At 55.4% G+C, this 17,260-nt stretch overlaps 1 protein-coding gene across 6 annotated transcripts in view; it reads right to left on the bottom strand.

Annotated features, from left to right (window-relative positions):
• SLC39A11 (solute carrier family 39 member 11) overlaps positions 1–17,260 on the bottom strand; it is a 378,198-nt gene that overhangs the window by 1,684 nt on the left and 359,254 nt on the right. For all 6 annotated transcript variants that reach the window (XM_058676223.1, XM_058676225.1, XM_058676226.1 and 3 more), the window contains 2 exons: positions 3,170–3,268; positions 835–993 (listed from right to left, as the gene is read on the bottom strand). In XM_058676223.1, the coding sequence (XP_058532206.1) occupies positions 835–993; positions 3,170–3,268 (258 nt within the window). The remainder of the gene's footprint in view (positions 1–834; positions 994–3,169; positions 3,269–17,260) is intronic.

Genomic DNA, 17,260 nt, shown 5'->3' with positions numbered 1-17,260 from the left:
ACACCCCATGTTCCTGCCAGGGAAACTGAGGCATAGGGTACTAAAAGAGGTGCTGTGGTCAGCATTGGGTGTAATGGTAAAGACACCGCTGGCTGCATTCCCAGCATGTTTGGGTTGGATCTCCAGCTGTGCTCTGGGTTCTGGCTTCCTATCAATGTGAACCCCAGGAGACTATAAGCAATGACTCAAGTACTTGAGCCCCTGGCACCCAGACGGGGAAATCCAAATTGAGTTCATGGCTCCTGGCTTGAACCTGGCTCAACCATGACGGCTTCCGGCACTTGGGGGAGAGAACCAGCAGGTAGGAGATCTCTCTTTCTCTCTCCTTCTCTCTTCCAAATAATGATGATGACAGTGACGATAAGTGGCAATATTTTGAAGACATTATCTAGTCTGGCTTTGCACAATAATTTCAAAGTCATTCTGCAATTAAGCCAAAATGAGGCACACTAAGCCCAGGGAACAAGGGATGGCTAGACAAGAACGTGTATATGTATCTCTTTAGCTACCATTTTAGAATCCATCTCTGCCCCTCATTCCAGCCCCTGCCCCCCAAAAAGCCAAGAGAGAGAGAAAGGAGAGTGAGTGAGCACAGGTGGGAACCTGGTAGCTCACTCCCTGGGGTGCAGGGGTGCACGTGTCTTTGTTACTGCTCAGTATGAACTCTGCTCTTGCCATACCTGCCCTGCCCTTCTCTTTCTCTGAGTTTCAGAAAACACTGGTGGGGGTGGGGGTGATGAGGAGGATGCTGGGAAGGGGAGGGCAAGGAGGGAGGACTATAGAAAGGAGAGGAATGGGGTACGGGCCAGACAATGATCAGGGGCAGCTCTGTACCTGATCTGGGCTTCTGGGATGATGTCATCCATGACCACATAGACCATGGCGCCCGCGGCAAAGGCCAGTGCATAGGGCAGGATGGGCTCAGCCAGCACCACAGCAAAGGCCCCGAAGACCCCAGCCAGGGGCTCCACCATGCCGCTCAGCTGCCCGTACCTGTGGAGAGAACAGAGATGAGACATGGGCCACTGCGGGAGAGCCGAGCTGACCTGCCATGAGCCCATTACGTGGAGGCAACTCCAGACAACAGATGTGTGGCTTTCAGCACCACGGCCCTCTCCCTCCTTCCTTGGTTCCCTCAGCCCAATTACCTAAAGACCACTTCCTTCCTTTTTAGAAATAAACTGCATCACTGAGATGTAGCGGGTCATATGACACAACAATTGAATGCCACACATGCAGTGGCTTCTACTGTGCGCACAAGCTCATGCAACCTTAACCACTACTTTCAGAACATTCCATACCCTGCAAAGAAACCCTAGACACACTGGGAGCCAGGCACCTTTCCTCCCTCCCACTGATCAATAATGTCCTTTCTTTAGCTATGGAACAGCCCCCTGTGGACACGTCACAGAATTAGAATCATGTACTGTGTGGTCCTTCCCCGCTGGCTTACTTCACTTGGTGTGATGCCTGCCACATGGCAGTGTGCACCAGTACTTCATTCTTCCCAGGAGACAAGCGTCATTTCTCTGTGCGGCCAAGCTACATGCTGCCCAGCCATTCACCAGCCGGCAATGACAGGGCACCAATGGAGAGTAGCATGGGCATTTCCCAGGGAGAGCTGTACCCTGATATATAAGAGGCATACCTCCATTGGCTGAGGGGGTGGATCTGCTGCGCCACATGTATAGGGATAGCCCATTCCCTACCCCCCTCCCACCCCGGGTTTCCTTCCACGGACTTCTTCGTCGGAGCTGGTAGGAGTGGGCCTCTGCTGTTAGAAAGCCAGCGAGCTGACTCTTCAGCTAGTGGAGCACTAGGTGTCACGACAACAGGAGATAGGCCAGCACTTGAGGCCCATGGTCCAAGCATCTCCAGCTGTCAGGTACCTGTACAGGTGGGCCAGCTGTAGGTAAGGAGTCAGGACATCTTTCTTACTGTTATCTATCTGTGGTCTGTCTTGGGCAGGATATGCTGCTTCTGAGCCTTAATCCTTCCATCTATACAAGAGAAAGATGTCTTCCTGGCCCTGTATCCCAGGAGGCACTGTGGACTTTCAGTCTCTCCTCGGTTCTCCCAGGCCACAGGCAGACAGCAGACATGCAGGAGACCCTGTTTTTGCTGCAGAATCCCAGGAGTGGGTTCTGCTTCTTGGTACCCCATGCTTGTATGCACAGACCAGCAGTACTGGTAGTTCCAGTGTGTATAATCCCTGGCCTCGGCTTTGTGGCTGCAGGGGGCAAAGAAATCATTGGTCTGACGTCAAGCCCAGACTGGAGTGAGAGAGGGGAGAAAAACGTGTCATCTCAGGATCTGGGTGTTGACCACAAAGGCCCCACCCGCTCCAGAGCCGGCCCAGTGTGAAATGAGAGTCATCTACTTTATAAAAAGGCCTCCTTCCCTGCCCTCACTCAAGCCTTCATTCCATGAACTTTACCAGTGGACAGAGACCCTAGCACGTGGGTACAATATCAGTTCAGTCTGTGAGGAGCTTGTGGACAGAAGGCAGGGTCTCCATGTCATGGCAGGCTTGGATCGTGCACTCCCAGGTTGGAGCTGTTTTCACCAAGGTGTACCTGTGGCTCAGAGCCCGGCGTGGAGGGATGGAGAACCTCCTTGTGAAACGTTTGGTTTCAGGGGCCCTGCTTTTGGTCTTTTGGTCCCAGGGGGCTAGTGGCGGTCATTACATTCCCTGGGTAGTGGCGCCCTCCACCACGAAACAGGGGCTTGCCATTGTGGTAGAAGGAACACGGCAGCCAGGGCTCGGGAGTTGAGAGGGACAGCACTAGGTTTCCATCATCCCACACTGGCTGCACACCCAGCCTGGTCGTCATATGGAGGAGGGGCTGCCGCTGCTGCTGGACTCCTGGGGCCAGGTGGCAGGGAGCTGAGTGACGTCACACACACTCAGCATGGACAGCACGTGGACTTCACTGTCCAAGGGCCATGGAACCAAGTACCGCGGAAGAGAGAACCATTTGGACCGGCTCAGGTGTAGGCTATCCATCTGGAGCCAAGCTCCCCGCTGAGGGTGCCAAGTTCACCCAGGCCAAACCCCCAGGCCGGCTTACAGTTGAGGAGGGGTCAATCTCACCTTCATGGAGGGCGCGGGGGACACCTGCAATGGCGGGTGCTTGGCTCTGGCCTCAGTGACACGCTGTGCACTCACCAGAAGGCTCGCCAGGTGGAGAAGCCTGCCCCTCGCAAGGGGAGGCTGACAGCCAGACCCTCCGGGAAATTCTGGATCCCGATTCCAATGGCCAAATTCCTGAAAGATGGAGAAGGCACGTGAAGGCTGCTGCATAGACCCCTGGGCTCTCCTTGGGGGCCCGTGAGCCAGGTGGACGGTCACCTGGGACAGAGAGAAGAAAGAAAAAGCCGACACCCGCAAGTGGCCTGGAGGGAGGGGATGCAGGCTGGGGTTCCAGGATGCTCTACCTTCATAGTGGTTCAATACCAAAGGCCACCTGTTGGCTGGGCATCAGTGTCTTCCTTCTGCCCCTCAGCTGCACAAACTCCGCATCACCCACCTGACTGCCTATGCCTCCCTCCCCTACACGCAGCCTGCAGGTTCCGACGGGCAGTGTCTGGCACTGCTCTGCCTCTGGGCCTTAACAATGCCTACAGAGCTCCAAGAACATGTCAGGGGCTTGGCTCATTCTGCTGCCTACTTGGCCATGGCCTGGGGGCCAGCACCACACTCTATTATCTGGCTGCGACCTAAGAAATGTGATGAGGGCGTGCAGGCGCAGGATCTGGCCCTGGGCTTGGCTTCTCCCCAGACCCGTGTGTGGCTGGCACTGCCTCTGCGGTTCCATGGGCCCAGGGGGTTTTGCTCCAAGCTCTCCTGCCTCCTGGTCATGCAGGACACAGTCAGGGACGGGGCTGTGCTGCGTGAGTAGCTCGGCTTGTCAATGTCCATCTTTGAGAACTCACTTGGTTCGCATTATTAGGTAGCGGTGTGCAAAAGGAGGCGGGAGGTGGATGAGACACTGCAGTGTGGGACCCAGTGTCTGACCTCAGGAGCTTCACAGCTTAGCCAAGCAGACAAGACATTCAGAATCCTCCTAGCGTGGCCTAGCGGCGAAAACCCTCACCTTGAATGCGCCAAGATCCCATATGGGCACCAGTTCTAATCCCAGTGGCCCTACTTCCCATTCAGCTCCTGGCTTGTGGCTTGGGAAAGCAGTCAAGGACTACAAAGCCTTGGAACCCTGCACCCATGTGGGAGACCCAGAAGAGGCTCCTGGCTCCTGGCTTAGGATTGGTGCAGCTCCAGCTGTTGCACAGTAAATCACTGAATGGATCTTCCTCTCTGTCTCTCCTCCTGACTTTCCAATAAAAATAAAAATAAATAAATCTTTAAAAAAAATTCTCCTAGCAAATGCTGCCAATGCCCACACAGCCACCAAAGGGGCAGAAGGCTGCGGGGTGGAATGTGGGGTGGAGTGCAATTTGAGAGAGGTTCCCCAGAGAATACTTGGCCTGAGCCCTGCTGACAGGTCCAAGGGGCTAGTCTCTTCCCAGAAGGACCTGCTCCCAGACTCCAGGCCGTCAGGAGAGGGTGTCACTTGGCAAGCAGCATCGGCCTGTGGCCTGAGGGAGCTGGGGGCGGACCAGACAAAGCAAGGAAACTCCGCTGTTTCTCAGCTTTGTGGTCAGCTGACCCAGGTGAGGGGGTGCAGGAGACCAGCAGCTGAGCTCCACCCTGTCCTCTCTGTTCGGTCATCAGCCACCAGCTCCAGGCTCTGGGACCCCGGCTGTACTTCCTGTCTGAAGGTCCTGCCAGGTCAGCTGTGGCTGTGGTCCCCAGGCTGTAACCTCCAGCCATGACTGCCAAGCACAGCCCTCCTGAGGCATTTTCCGTTTTGAAAAACAACAACAACAACAATAATATTCATCTATTTAAAAGGCTAAATGACATACAGAGAAAGGGGGGGAGAGAGAGAGAGAGAGAGAGAGAGAGAGAGAGAGAGAATCTTCTATCGTCTGGTTCACCCCCAGATAGCCACAGCAGTCGGGCCAGGAGCCTGGCCCAGGTGGCAGGGGCCCAAGCACTTGAGCCACCCTCTGTTGCTTCCCCAGGCACGTTAGCAGGGTGCTGGAATGGAGGTGGAACAGCCAGGACTAGGATCAGCCCTGTGGTTCAGGATGCCAGGGTTGCAAGCAGTGGCTTAACTTCCTGCACCACCATGCCAACCCCAGGCTTCTCATTTAATCCCCAATTGGCTTGACAACCCACAGCTCCTCCCGCACTTGCTGTTACACCCCAATCATGCGTACCTGCTCTGTCCAGGGCTCACCTCTAAGGACACCCTGGCAGGAGGAAGCCACCCCTTCCCCAGAGCTGCCAGGCCCAGGAGACTCTTGAACAAGAGGCTGACCCTACTAGGATTTTGACCTTGGAAACCTTTAGCTCATCTGTGTTCCATGTCACTCAACAACGCTCATCCTGTCCCTTCTCGACAGCGTGATGGTGTTTCCCTGTAGTGCCACCGATAGGCTTAGCAATATGACAGTGTCTGAAATAGTCTCATCTGTTCCCTAACCAGTAAGAGACATGCCCCAGGGCAGTTGGACTGTTGAGTCTGACCCTGCTACCTGTGGCCGAGGCTGTCCTCCAGGCTCCGGCCTCTACGGACAGGTGGGTCCTGGATCCTCCCCCAGGTGCGGAGGACACGGAAGCAGGATATACCCAGGTTTCCCCAAGCCACCACGCTTCCTTCTTTGCTGGACAGCGAACCCTGGGGTGGGCCTTTCTCTGGTCTCTGAAGTGCCTCGCCCAGGGCAGGGACTGCTCAGGGAATCCAGCAGGTGCCTCATCCCCCAAAATACGCCTGGAGGTTTTTTGGAAGAAAAGGGTGTATATGCTGGGTGTCGTGTGTGTGTGTGCGTGTGTGTGCGCTATGTGTTTCTGTGTGTGTGTTTCTGGGCGTCTTCATGAGTCCAGGCATCTCGTGTGTGTGTGTGTGTGTGTGTGTCCAAGCATTGTGTGTATCTAGCTCTGTGTGTGTGTGTGTGTGTGTCCAAGCATTGTGTGTATCTAGCTCTGTGTGTGTGTGTGTCTGTGTGTGTGCAAATGCCTGAGTATCCGCATGTGCCTGGGTGTCTGTGTGTCATATGTGTTTTTGTGTGTCTGTGTGTCCCTCTGTGTGTTTCTGGGTATCTGTGTGTATCCAGGCGTCATGTGTATATAACATAGCTCTCTGTGTGTGTGCAGTGTCTGATCGTCTGTGTGCATGTGCCTGTGTGTGTGCGTGTGTGTGTATATTTGTGCATGTCTGGGTGTGTTTCTGGGTGTCTGTATGTCTACACACATCTGGGTGTCTGTGTGTCTAGGTATCCCTTCGTGTGTGTTTCTAGGTATCTGTGTGTCTAGCTCTGTGTGTGTGCATATGTCTGAGTGTCTCTGCATGTTTGCATGTGTTTGGGTATCTGGGTGTGTCTAGTTCTGTGTGTGTGTGTGTGTGTGTGTGTGTGTGTGTCTAAGTGTCTCTGTGCGCATGTGCCTGGGTTTCTGTGCATCTGTGTCTCTGTGTTTCTGGGGCACACTACCATAAAGGCAACCTGCTCCTGCTCTGCCTTCTCATAGAGACCCCCGTGGAGGGGGATGTACCCCTAACCACATCCAGCCTCTCCCTGCTGCCCCAAAGTGGTTGAAGGAACACTCCCGGCTTTTAAGACTTTTCACTGAGGCTGGGGTTGCAGGTGTCTTTCTGACAAGGAAGGTCGAGGGCATACGTCTGAGTCACGCAGCCCTGGTCTAACATGCAGCTGGATTTGGTGACTGGCTCACGGCCACCACTACAGCTCTCCCTGGGCTTAATCGTGGAGGTGCCAGCCCATTGTCACCAGTCGCTGGAAGGTGGGGCTCCCCATGCAAAGTCCTCACCATGGCGTGGTTCTTGCCATCCGCCAGGCGGGCTGTGGAAGCCTCCTTCACGTTTGGTCCAGGAGCCAGGGTCCTGATAAGTGGCACAGAAGCCCCATTCTTCCATCCCTGGCACACGCACCCAGCTCTGACATGGGCTGCTGGCCCAACCCAGTGTCACACCCTCTGGGTCCTGCTCAGGCTTTCTCAGACTCTCTCCTGGGTGCTCCTGGGCTCTGGTGCCCTAGGGTGCAGGCTGAGACCACAGCGAGTCAGCCTTCCCTACCTTCAACACTCCCCTTGTGAATCCCGGGAGGCCTGGGCTGGCCCACCAATCCCTCTTCCCCACTGCATGCTGTGCTTCTGTTACAGTGACTGGGCAGGGTAGCCTCAAAGAAAGACCCAGACTCCCCCATGGCCTCCACTCCTCCCCGTCACCTGCATCACATTAGATTCAAGCTTTCCAGCCTGGCCACACATTTCAGTTACAGAGAGCTCTAGCAGATGCTGAGGTCCTGGGGCCATGCTGCTGAGTTGCGCTGGTGGCCAGCCCTAGGCCGGCAGCTTTTAAGTACAGGTGACAGTGTGGAGAACCAGCAGACTTAGAAGTCACCAGAGGCGATGGAGATCAGGATGGCAGTCAAGCATCGCTGCATCGTGGGAGCCCCTTCTCTGCTATCCTGGCACAGACCAGGAGCCCAGGACACCATCAGCGACCAGAGAAAGCCTCCTGCAGACCCAGGGCAATCTGACTTGGGGAGAGCTGGAAAGGGGGTTCCCAGGGAGCCAGGGCAGCGCAGTCAGAGCAGGTGTCTGGTGGCACAGGCTGTATGTGTAGACACTGCCCAGCACAGTAGGGCTCCATGCAAAGGGGGCAGACGGAAGTGGGATCAGGCTGCTGGGCAGGGCCCTTGTGTGGCCAAGGCCTGAGCTGACTCAGGTGCAGTGAGGGCTGAGGGTGGCAGATGGCAAAGAAGGAAAGGGGCCAGCCTCCTGGTGGGGGTGGGGAGGGCGGGAGCTGGCAGCATGGAAGAAGCCCTGGGCTTGCTGACCGCCGCCGCTGTGCGCCCATCCTAGACTGCCTTCCCAGGAAAACCCTCAGACTCAGTGACTGAGTGGCCTCTGTGCTTGGGGCTCTGTGAAGGGGCAGCCCAGACGAGAGGGTTCTTTTCCAGGATGGGTGATGAGCATTCAGGGCAGCATTCACAGGCAGGAGGGAGAAACAGACTCGAGCAGCCCATGGCCTGGGCAAGACAGTGGGACTGCTGTCCTGTGTGCTTTGTTTCTCCCCAGCAGCAACACAAAGACACCATTACTAGCCTGGACCACGACAAATTAACTGGAGGGAAGGGAAGTGGTGATGAAGGGCTCTTTAAGCAAACAAACCACAGGCTGTCCCCTGACCGTGTCCCTTCTGTGACAAGCCAAGCCCCCTCCCCCAGTGGCCTCTCTCCAGCAGCAAGGGAGAGGACCCTGTGGGAAGGGTTGTCTGTGGGGAGACAGGACAGGGGAGGAGGGGGAAGGAGGCAGAGTGGACAGGAAGGGCAGGTGTCCTAGGCGCTGGGCTGTACCAGCAAGCGGACTCAGAGCCCTGCTTCGCAGGGTCCCACGTTCGGAGCTACAGTATTTGCGATGTTAATTTCCTGTCGTACGTTCGTTTTTATAAGGAGCAAGGTGGGGTGGAGGTGGAAACGGGAATGGTAAGAAGGGAGGAAGGCAAAGCCTGGGCAGGGGAGCAGTGAAGGCATAGTCCAGCTCAGAGCTCTGTCCAGGACCAAGTTTCCTGACCATGAGCACCTGCTGTGCTGAGGAACCAGGGTACTCAGCCTAGCACTGCAAGGGTGCCTGGCAGGCAGGCAGGGCTCCCGGGGCTAAACTCCCCCGGAGAGCGGAAGGTTCCGGGACACTGGGGGATGACCTGGTCACCCTTGGAGGCCTTCTGAAATGCTACAAGGGTCAGCTGTGTTGAGGGGTTTCAGTAGCCACAGGGGGTGTTTATAGAATCCTGGAAAGCGCACAGCAGTTTCAAGCCCAAGGGGCCTCCTCCTCCAGCACTCGGACAGCCCCTCTGGCTCCTCTGGGTGCTTTACCTGCACAGGTGGCCAGCAGGTCAGCCCCTTTGGGCCACCAGCTCCCGCTCAGCTCTGAGTGACACCCGGGGGGCAGCGGACACTTCGCTGTCCTGCCTGGGTCTGGGACACAAAGGAATGATTCAGGCTGCTGAGGGCCAAGAGGGAGGCAGCTGGAAAGTCCCCTGGGAGATGGGGGTGTAGAGGGGGTAGAGGAACAGGGTTTGCTCATAAATATTGACTCTTAGCAGATGGAGGGGCCAGGCCTACGTGGGGTATGGTGGCTGAGGGGCAGCGGGTGGTGGTGGTTCACTCATCACATCAGCTGGGCCTGGATGCCAGGGGGGCAGCCAGCCACCTACAGTTGCTACTGTGGCTGCCTTCCCCGACCCTGGTTCTCCCCCGCCTGCTGGTGGAGGCTCAGAGGTGGGTGGCCAGGGTCCCTCTGTCCCACCCTGAGAACAAGGAGGGCAGTCCTGGGGAGTGGACGGGGAGAGCAGCTGCTTTTACTTTTTCTAGGAGGATGGGGAGCAATCAGAGCCTGACTATTCCCGAAGGTAACAATCTGGGAACACAGGAACCGCGGGGACCCTCAGAAGTGGTCTTGCTCCGCCCCTTGGAGTCGAGAGACAGGTGTGAGACAGGTGTGACCCCAGCCCCACTACAGGGCTCTTGCATTATGGGAAACAGGCACCATTGAGGGTTGGTTCCAGCTCCTCAAAGGACAGCTGCTGTCAAGGTCAGGTGTCAAGGTCAGGACCTGAGGGAGGCAGTGCTGAGCTAGGAGCTGGAGATGACCACCCTCTTCACCCCCAATTTCCTCTCCAACCCGTGCTCTGCAGCCTTTTCCCAGTTTGGGGACCTCCTGGTCAGGATCATGCCTTGAATTAGCAATTGGCTGGAAGGCTTTGGTTTCGGGGGGAATGCCGGAATCTGCTCCGAGATCCAGGCCCAGTGCAGACAGAGAGCTTAAGGCTCTGTCCTCAACAGCTTAGAATGGAAAGGGGTGGGGGGCAGAGGAACTCCAGGCAAACAGCAACAGGAGGATACAGAAACTGCTAGCAGTGGCCCTGAGAGGGGCATGGAGTACAGGGTGAGCGAGGTGTTGGTTCTGAAACCTTCCCAGGGGAAGGTGACACCCAAGATGGACTTGGCAGGATGAGGGCGAAGGTTAGGGAGCAAGATGAGGCAAGGCACTCTGACCGGGTCGTCTTTCCTTCCCAACAAGCAAAGATGCTGGAGCCAGAACCCGTCTCCCTAGATGGTAGCCTCCACAAATCTTTCCCACAGGGGTCTGCTGGCTTTTGGAGGACAGCCTGAGCACTATAGGTCTCAGCTCCACGCCAGGTGGCTTCTCCAGGCCAGAGCGGGGAGACCCATCCAGGGGACCCCGCCCCATCCTCAGAAGCAGAGCCCGGTGATGCGTGAGCAGCACAGGGGGTTTCTGCTGAAACCCACTCATTGGCCATCTCTGTTCCAACCTTCGACTCACAAACATCCCAGGCCTGGAGCTCAGGGGACGCCTCCAGCACGAGTCAGGACCACACACAACACAGCAGACTCCACTGCAATGACCCGTGGCTGACACCATTCCCCTTGGAGGAAGCCTGGGGTCTCCCGGCTAGCACACAGGCGACAGTGATCATCACTGCCCTTGATCGAATGCTGTAAGCACCTCACACCTAGCAGCATGCTCTGTCTCCTCCACTCCCTCCTGAGCACGGGCCTCTGTTATTACTCCCATTTCACAGAGAGGCAAACTGATGCACCAGGAGCTAAGGAACTGCTCCTCGGGGTTATTTATCCAGGTGGGAGACGACAGAGTAGGATCTCTTACCCACTGCTATAACCACAGACTCATCTCACCTCTGCAGGGAAAGACGGCTTGCCTGGGCTCAACTCCCAGCAAATGTTGGGGCTGGGGGGCGCAGGGGTTGTGAGCTCACCTGGGGGGGTGAGGTTCCCGCCCACTTGGGTCAGCAGGGAAAGCAAGCCTGGTTCTGGGAAGGGGCTCACAGGAGACCCCCAGGGTTTGACGGAACTGGAACTGCTCAGTTGCAGAGGGGTTTCTCAGTCTCCCTGCGCCCCTTTCCCCCGCACTTGGAGCTGCTGATTCTGTACTGCGGGAAGGTCCCATTTGGCAGCACCCCTGGTCCCTGTCCTGAAGAGGCAAGGAGCAACCTTCCAGCTCTGTCAGCCAGAAGACACAGCCCAAGTTGCCCGGGAGGCAAAATGACCCCAGAGGAAGCCATGGGTTAGGTGAGCATGCTTCTTTGGCAAATCTCCAAATGAGAGAAACCACCCAGGAGTAAGCTCAGAAAATTGGTCTTGGCGTATGTCACGATGCAACCATCCGGGCTCAGGACATTGCAGCCCTTCCGGGAGCTTAGCAAGAGGGTGAGATCCACCCCAGAGTCACAGGTGGGCGGGGGTTGGGGTGAACCTCCCACCTGCTATGGCACTGCCTGGAGTTGTGCATTAGGATGTGCCATGGACAGTGCTCAGCCTGCGGGTAGAGGAGATGGTGGAGCGAATGGGCAGGTGAGCATGCTGGCACGCGGTGGCCTTGCTTGTGGGCCATAGTCTCCGGCCCGGTGACAGAGAGAGGCGGATTCCTCCCCAGGGGCAGTGTGCGCGTGTGTTCTTGCACAGCAGGCCCTCACACACCATGCTGATTGTTATCGAGCCGCTCTGAAAGGCCTGATTGTTTGGGCCAGGTGATGACATCACCGGCTTCCCACTGGGGCAACCTGTTGAGGTGTTTGATGAGCCTGCAGGTGGGAAGGGGCTGGGTGCTCCGCCTGGCCCTACCTGCTCAACAGGCAGGCTTAGCACGCAAGGCAAGGGATCTCCCTTGCCCACTCCCTGCCTGGCACAGGCCGGGAGAACGGGATGACCCATCCGTTAAGAGTCTGCCACCCTCCTTAGATGAAGTGCAGTCGAGGAGCAGGAAATCAAGCCACGAGGCAGGGTGCGGCTAAGGGTGACTCGGGTCATGGTGCTCACCTCTCCTTATGGGAAATGGGAAGTGCCAGCTTTCTTCGGGGTCTCTGCCTTGCCAGGAGGATGCCCCAGGGACTGGCCCTGCCAAGTCTGCCCAGAAGAGGAAGCCCAGGGTTCACACCATCCAGCCCGGTGTGGTGTGCCCAAGAGCAGTATTCCCATGGAAGCCTCGACAGACATGGGCACCTAGAGTGTGGGGCTGCCATCCCCAGCCATGCCCATGCCAACCATGCAGCATGGCAGTTGGAGGAGCCAGGCCCCTGTGCTGCGGCTCCAGGGCATCTCAGACAAAATCCTGAGTAGGAGAAAGCAGGTGGCAGGGTAGTGAGCGCTGTCCAGTCATACTCAGTCCCCAAACTGCAAAACCAGCAATGCCTTCCCGTCCAACAGCTGGTATGAGGCATCCATGGAACTTTGCCATTTTTATTTGTAAGTTTTGGTTTAAAAAAAAAAAGCTTTTGAGCAGAAATTAAGGACTCAGGACTTCAGTTCCTAGGTGACAATTCTGGGAGGGCAGAGTGTGCTCATGGAAAATGGCATTAAAGAATAATCTGAAAAGCCCAGTCATAGAAGAGGCCTTTATAAAGTTCATGGAAAAGGGTGTTATAAAAAATTGCATTAATTTCAAAAAGTTGTACATCAAAACAAATTTACCTTCAAACTCAATTATTCCATGAAATTTTTGAAGTACCCTCCTACTTTGGAAAAAAAAAATAACTTTCCATTGTCTTTTTAGAAAGACATTTCTAGGGCCCAGTGCCATGGCCTAATGATGCACCCAGATTCCATATGGGCACTGGTTTGTGTCCCAGCCGCTCCACTTCCATTCTAGCTCCCTGCTTGTGGCCTGGGAAGGCAGCGGAGGTGGCCCAAAGCCTTGGGACACTATTCCCACGTGGGAGACCTGGAGGAAGCTTCTAGCTCCTCACTTCAGATCGGTTCAGCTTCAGCCATTGTGACCACTTGAGGAGTGAACCAGTGGACAGAGGATCTTTCTCTCTGTCTCTCCTTCTCTGTGAATATCTGGTTTTCCAATAAAAATAATTTAAAAACAAAGACATTTCTAAAACAAATGCTGTGGAGCAGCAAGTCAAGCTGGCGTCCCATATCAGAACTACATTTAGAGCCCTGGCTGCTCTGCGTCCAGTCCAGCTTCCTGCAAGTACTTGGGCCCTTGCTGCCATGTGGTGCAACCTGGATGGAGTTCTAGGCTCTTGGCTTTGGCCTGGCCCAGCCATTTGTGGCCATCTGGAGAGTGAGCCAGCAGGTGGAAGACCTCTCTCTCTCTGTCTCCAACTCCTGTCCCTGTTATTCTGGTTGTCAAATAAATGCTTCAAGAAATAAATGACAAAGATGTTTTTAGCTGCAGCTGAGTTTACATACAGAGGCGCTGGACAAACCCACAGAACCCACAGCCATAGCAGCAGCAGCCCAGGGTCCCACTGCCCCACACCAGGCTCACTGTCTAACACTGCCTCCCACGAAGGGAATCACCACGCTCACCTCTGACAGCACAGTCAGTTGTGGTTGTTTCTGAACTTGGTGAAAACAGGTGAGGTATACCCTAAGACCCTAGAGGAGAGCCACCTGCGGTTTTGACTGGTGAGGGCCTGGCCTTCTTCCTTCCTGCAGGCGAGGCACGTGGACAGCCTTGTGAGACCACAGGCCTGGACTCTCAGGGGTATCCCAGAAACATCTCCTGTAGCCCTGGTCTCTCACTACACCCTGCAAGTTCAAGCTTTCATGGGAGGGACTGCAACAAACATGCATAGCTCTCCAGTAACTGGGTGCTTTGTCCCAAGGAGCTTGCAGGGCCGTCACAGACAGGCACAGCATCATTTTGCATCTCTTAGATGTAGGGACCAGAGCCTAAAAATACAAAATGATAAACCTCAGAACACAGCATTGTTTCCAATGAAATCTTTCCAAGCCTGCTTAGCTTCAACTTGAATGACAGGTGGGGAGAACCCATGGCAGCCCTGCAGAAGAGAGGACCAGCAACCATGTTGTCCCTGGTACTGCCAGCTCCACCTCACACACGATCTGACGGAAGCCTCAGAGATCCTTCCAGATCTCTTCCTAGCCCAGTCTGGCCACGCCTCCTCCACTGCTGCCCCAGGTAGGGACTTCCACGGAGCATCCAGCTTCCCGGATGGTGGTGACAGCCTCCTAATGGGCCTCTCTGCTCCTGACATCTGATGCCCTTCCCCTCAGCACACTTCTGCGGCTCCCCACCTCCGCTGGAGGCAAAGCCCAGGTCCTCAATGTAGCCTTCCCTGACCTATCCACTCTCTCTCTCTTACTCCTTCTACTTCTTTTTCTTTTCCCTTGTTCTTCCTCCCAAATGTTTGGCTGCACCTGCTTTCAGGAGCTTTTACTAGAATATTCCATCTTAGATTATGTGTGATATTATCTTTACCGCTTGAAGACCAGGCCATACGACTTCCCCAAGGTTTGATCCCATAAACACGCTGCAGTTTCTACATCTTCTCTCTAGACCATTGGCTCTGGCAAGGCACCTGCCATGTTGTGAGAACACTCAGGTGGCCATGTGCTGCCCACATGCTGCGGAACTGTGTCCTAGTGTCGACAGCCACTTGAGTGTGTCAGTCTCGGGCAAGCCTTCAGGTGATGGTAGTCCCAGCTGACCTCTTGATCCAACCTAATGAAAGACCCTGAGCCCTGACCACCCAGGAAAGCCACTCCTGGATTCCTAACACACACACACACACACACACACACACACACACAGCTTGCTTCTTTAAGCCACTGTCTTGAGCTGTTCTGTTATATAGGTAACACAGTCACCTTCTCAGTGGAAATCTACCTCAACGTCCCAAGGTCTATTTTCCTTTCTCTTCTCTCCCTCCTTCCCATCCTCCCTGATAGCGTTTATGACCTTTGAACCTACCGCATAATGCATTTGTGGTCTATGTTTATTGTTCTTTCTCCCATGCCTGATGCGGCACCCGATCACGCTGGGAGCCTCCGCCTGCTCACCAGGGCACCCTAAACCCAAGGATGATGACACAAATGTGTGCCTGGGTAGAGGTCCAGTGCAAGCAGGGGGTGCTGTCTGATCCCAGCTGCAGGTAGTCAGTCAGCAGGGAGCGCATCTTAGCTCTCCCGGCTCAGGCAGCTGGGGAAAAAGGGAGGGAGTGAGCAGTGGGGCAGCCCGGGAGCTCTTTCCATTTCCTGAGCTTTCGTGACTCCCATACAACGGTGGCATTGTGAGATTCTGGAGGCTTCCAAGCTGGGCCTCCTCCCCTGCCAGAGCTCGCTTTCCTCTCTGTACACATCTGGCAAGGCAAAAAACAACACCATCGCCTGGTACACATCTGGATGGCATAAGGCAATCACTCCGGGAGGAAACTCCAGGACAGCCGCTCAGCAAAAACTGCAACGCGGGTCAACCCAGAGAGGTTGAAAGGCTCCTTTCTTTTCCATCTGCAAAACCAATCTCCTGGGCTGGATCTTAGCAGTTGAATGCCTGGCCACTGAGTAGCATGCTCTTCAATGGCCTGGGCCTGCTGTCTCTGTCTCGCTGCTCTCTCTGTTTGGCTCTTGGCCAATCTGAAACGTACAGAAAGGAATTTTTCCCTGTACTCCCTGTTAAAATCAAACTATACCTTCATTTGCCCATAGGGCATGTGGCTGAGTTCAAAGCCAAATACCACCTGGTGCTGCTGCGGCTCCTCCTCCCCCCTCCACTCCTCCAGGGAGGGTGACTGCACTGCACGCTGACTGTAAACTCCACAGGGCTGTCTGCAAGCAGTTGGCAGGGGCTGGGGAGGGAGAGAAAGCTGCTCGGCGGTCCAAAGACAGTCTTACTGTTGGACAGTCAGTCTGGGCTGCCCAGGCAAGCAGGCACGGTGACTCCCTTGCACACAAAATGAGCGTCAGGGGTATTGAATGTTAGGCAAGCAGGGTGAAGGCTGGGGGAGGCATGCATGGAAATGTGGGGTGCTTCCCAGCAGCACCTGTACCTCTGGTGATGTCAAGGACCTGTGGTGAGGATGTCTTAGAGCATGGGAAAGTCCATATGGTAACAGGAAGTACAAATTCCATGGACGGCAAGAGATGCTTTCAAGGCATGGAAAAGAGGTAGGTGGTGTCTTGGGGGACAGGGCGTCTGGCAGTCCTCACTGTCATTCTGTAGACCTCCCTAAGGGGACAGTGCGAAGGTAGGAGCCAGAGAGTTCAAGGCCTGGAAGGTTAGCCTGGGACCCTCACCCTTAAACACCAGCACCTCCCCAAGGTCAGAAAGCTCCTACAAGGGGAGACTGCCACTGTCTGCCCTGCAGCCTCATAGCATCAAAGTACACGGCAGGATGCAGGCAGGATCGGAAGGAAAGCAGGCAGGAAGCCGGTGGGAAAGGTATCCCAGGAGACTTCCTGTCCTTCACCCTGGAAATCACTCTGAGGGTGAGAGTAGGGCACGTGGCCATCGAGTCGGGGCCAAGGGACAGGGAGAGGTCATCACTAGCCATGCTACCAATGACAGCAAGATGGTGGAACCAGCAACCACCCTAATCTCAGCAGGGGTGTGGCCAGTAGTGACCGCAGCAGGGGTGCCAGCCCTGCTGACTCAGGCGCTGCCCCGAGCCAGGCCTGATGCCACGCATCGCACATGCATCATCTTATCTTTCTCTGGCAGTGTCTCCAGGCAGGACAAATTATCAACCAACCTATTTCATAGATGGAAAAGACTAAGTGTGAGATATCTCTCTTCTCCTAATTCATCAGCCATGAATAGCACAGCTGGAAGTTCAGCTGAGGCCTGTGGATTCCAGAGCTCCACTGTGGGTCCACTATGGGTCCACACCACCCATCAGGCTCCCACAGAGTCCAGGCAGAGCGGGGAAGTGAGTTTTGCACAAGCTTTGGTTTGCCTGTGACTATTGGGTATCAATCAGAGCGTGCAGTCATCCATGAGCAGGGACAGAGCTAGCACAGACACAAAGAAGGTTCACTGTGTGCTGGTCCCATCAACACCACGTAAGCGTCTCAGAGAGAAAAGCCGATTCTCAGCGCTGGTTTGTGCCAAGTCTGGCCTTTTCTCTTGATCAAGCTGTGACTGCAGGAGAGGAGAATTCCCTGGCATTTAATTTTCCAGGTGGACTTCAGCAGCTCCAGCAGATGCCCTTGGGCTGGGGTGGGGAAGGGCAGCCTCTAGGTCAGGTCCTGTTAGCTCTGGCATCCTCATTCCCCCTGAGTGTGCAAAACCCTGCCCTGGTGTGGGAGGATTCCTGGAGTTGGCTCTGGCTTCCTTGGAGAGACCCCAGAGGGGAGTGGAGCCTGGGGGTGGAGAAGCAAC

This window comes from Ochotona princeps, chromosome 17 (assembly GCF_030435755.1).
Source record: "Ochotona princeps isolate mOchPri1 chromosome 17, mOchPri1.hap1, whole genome shotgun sequence".
Classification (NCBI taxonomy): Eukaryota; Metazoa; Chordata; class Mammalia; order Lagomorpha; family Ochotonidae; genus Ochotona; species Ochotona princeps.
The sequence above is the reverse complement of the archived record's forward strand: the minus strand, read 5'-3'. Positions and strand labels throughout refer to the sequence as shown.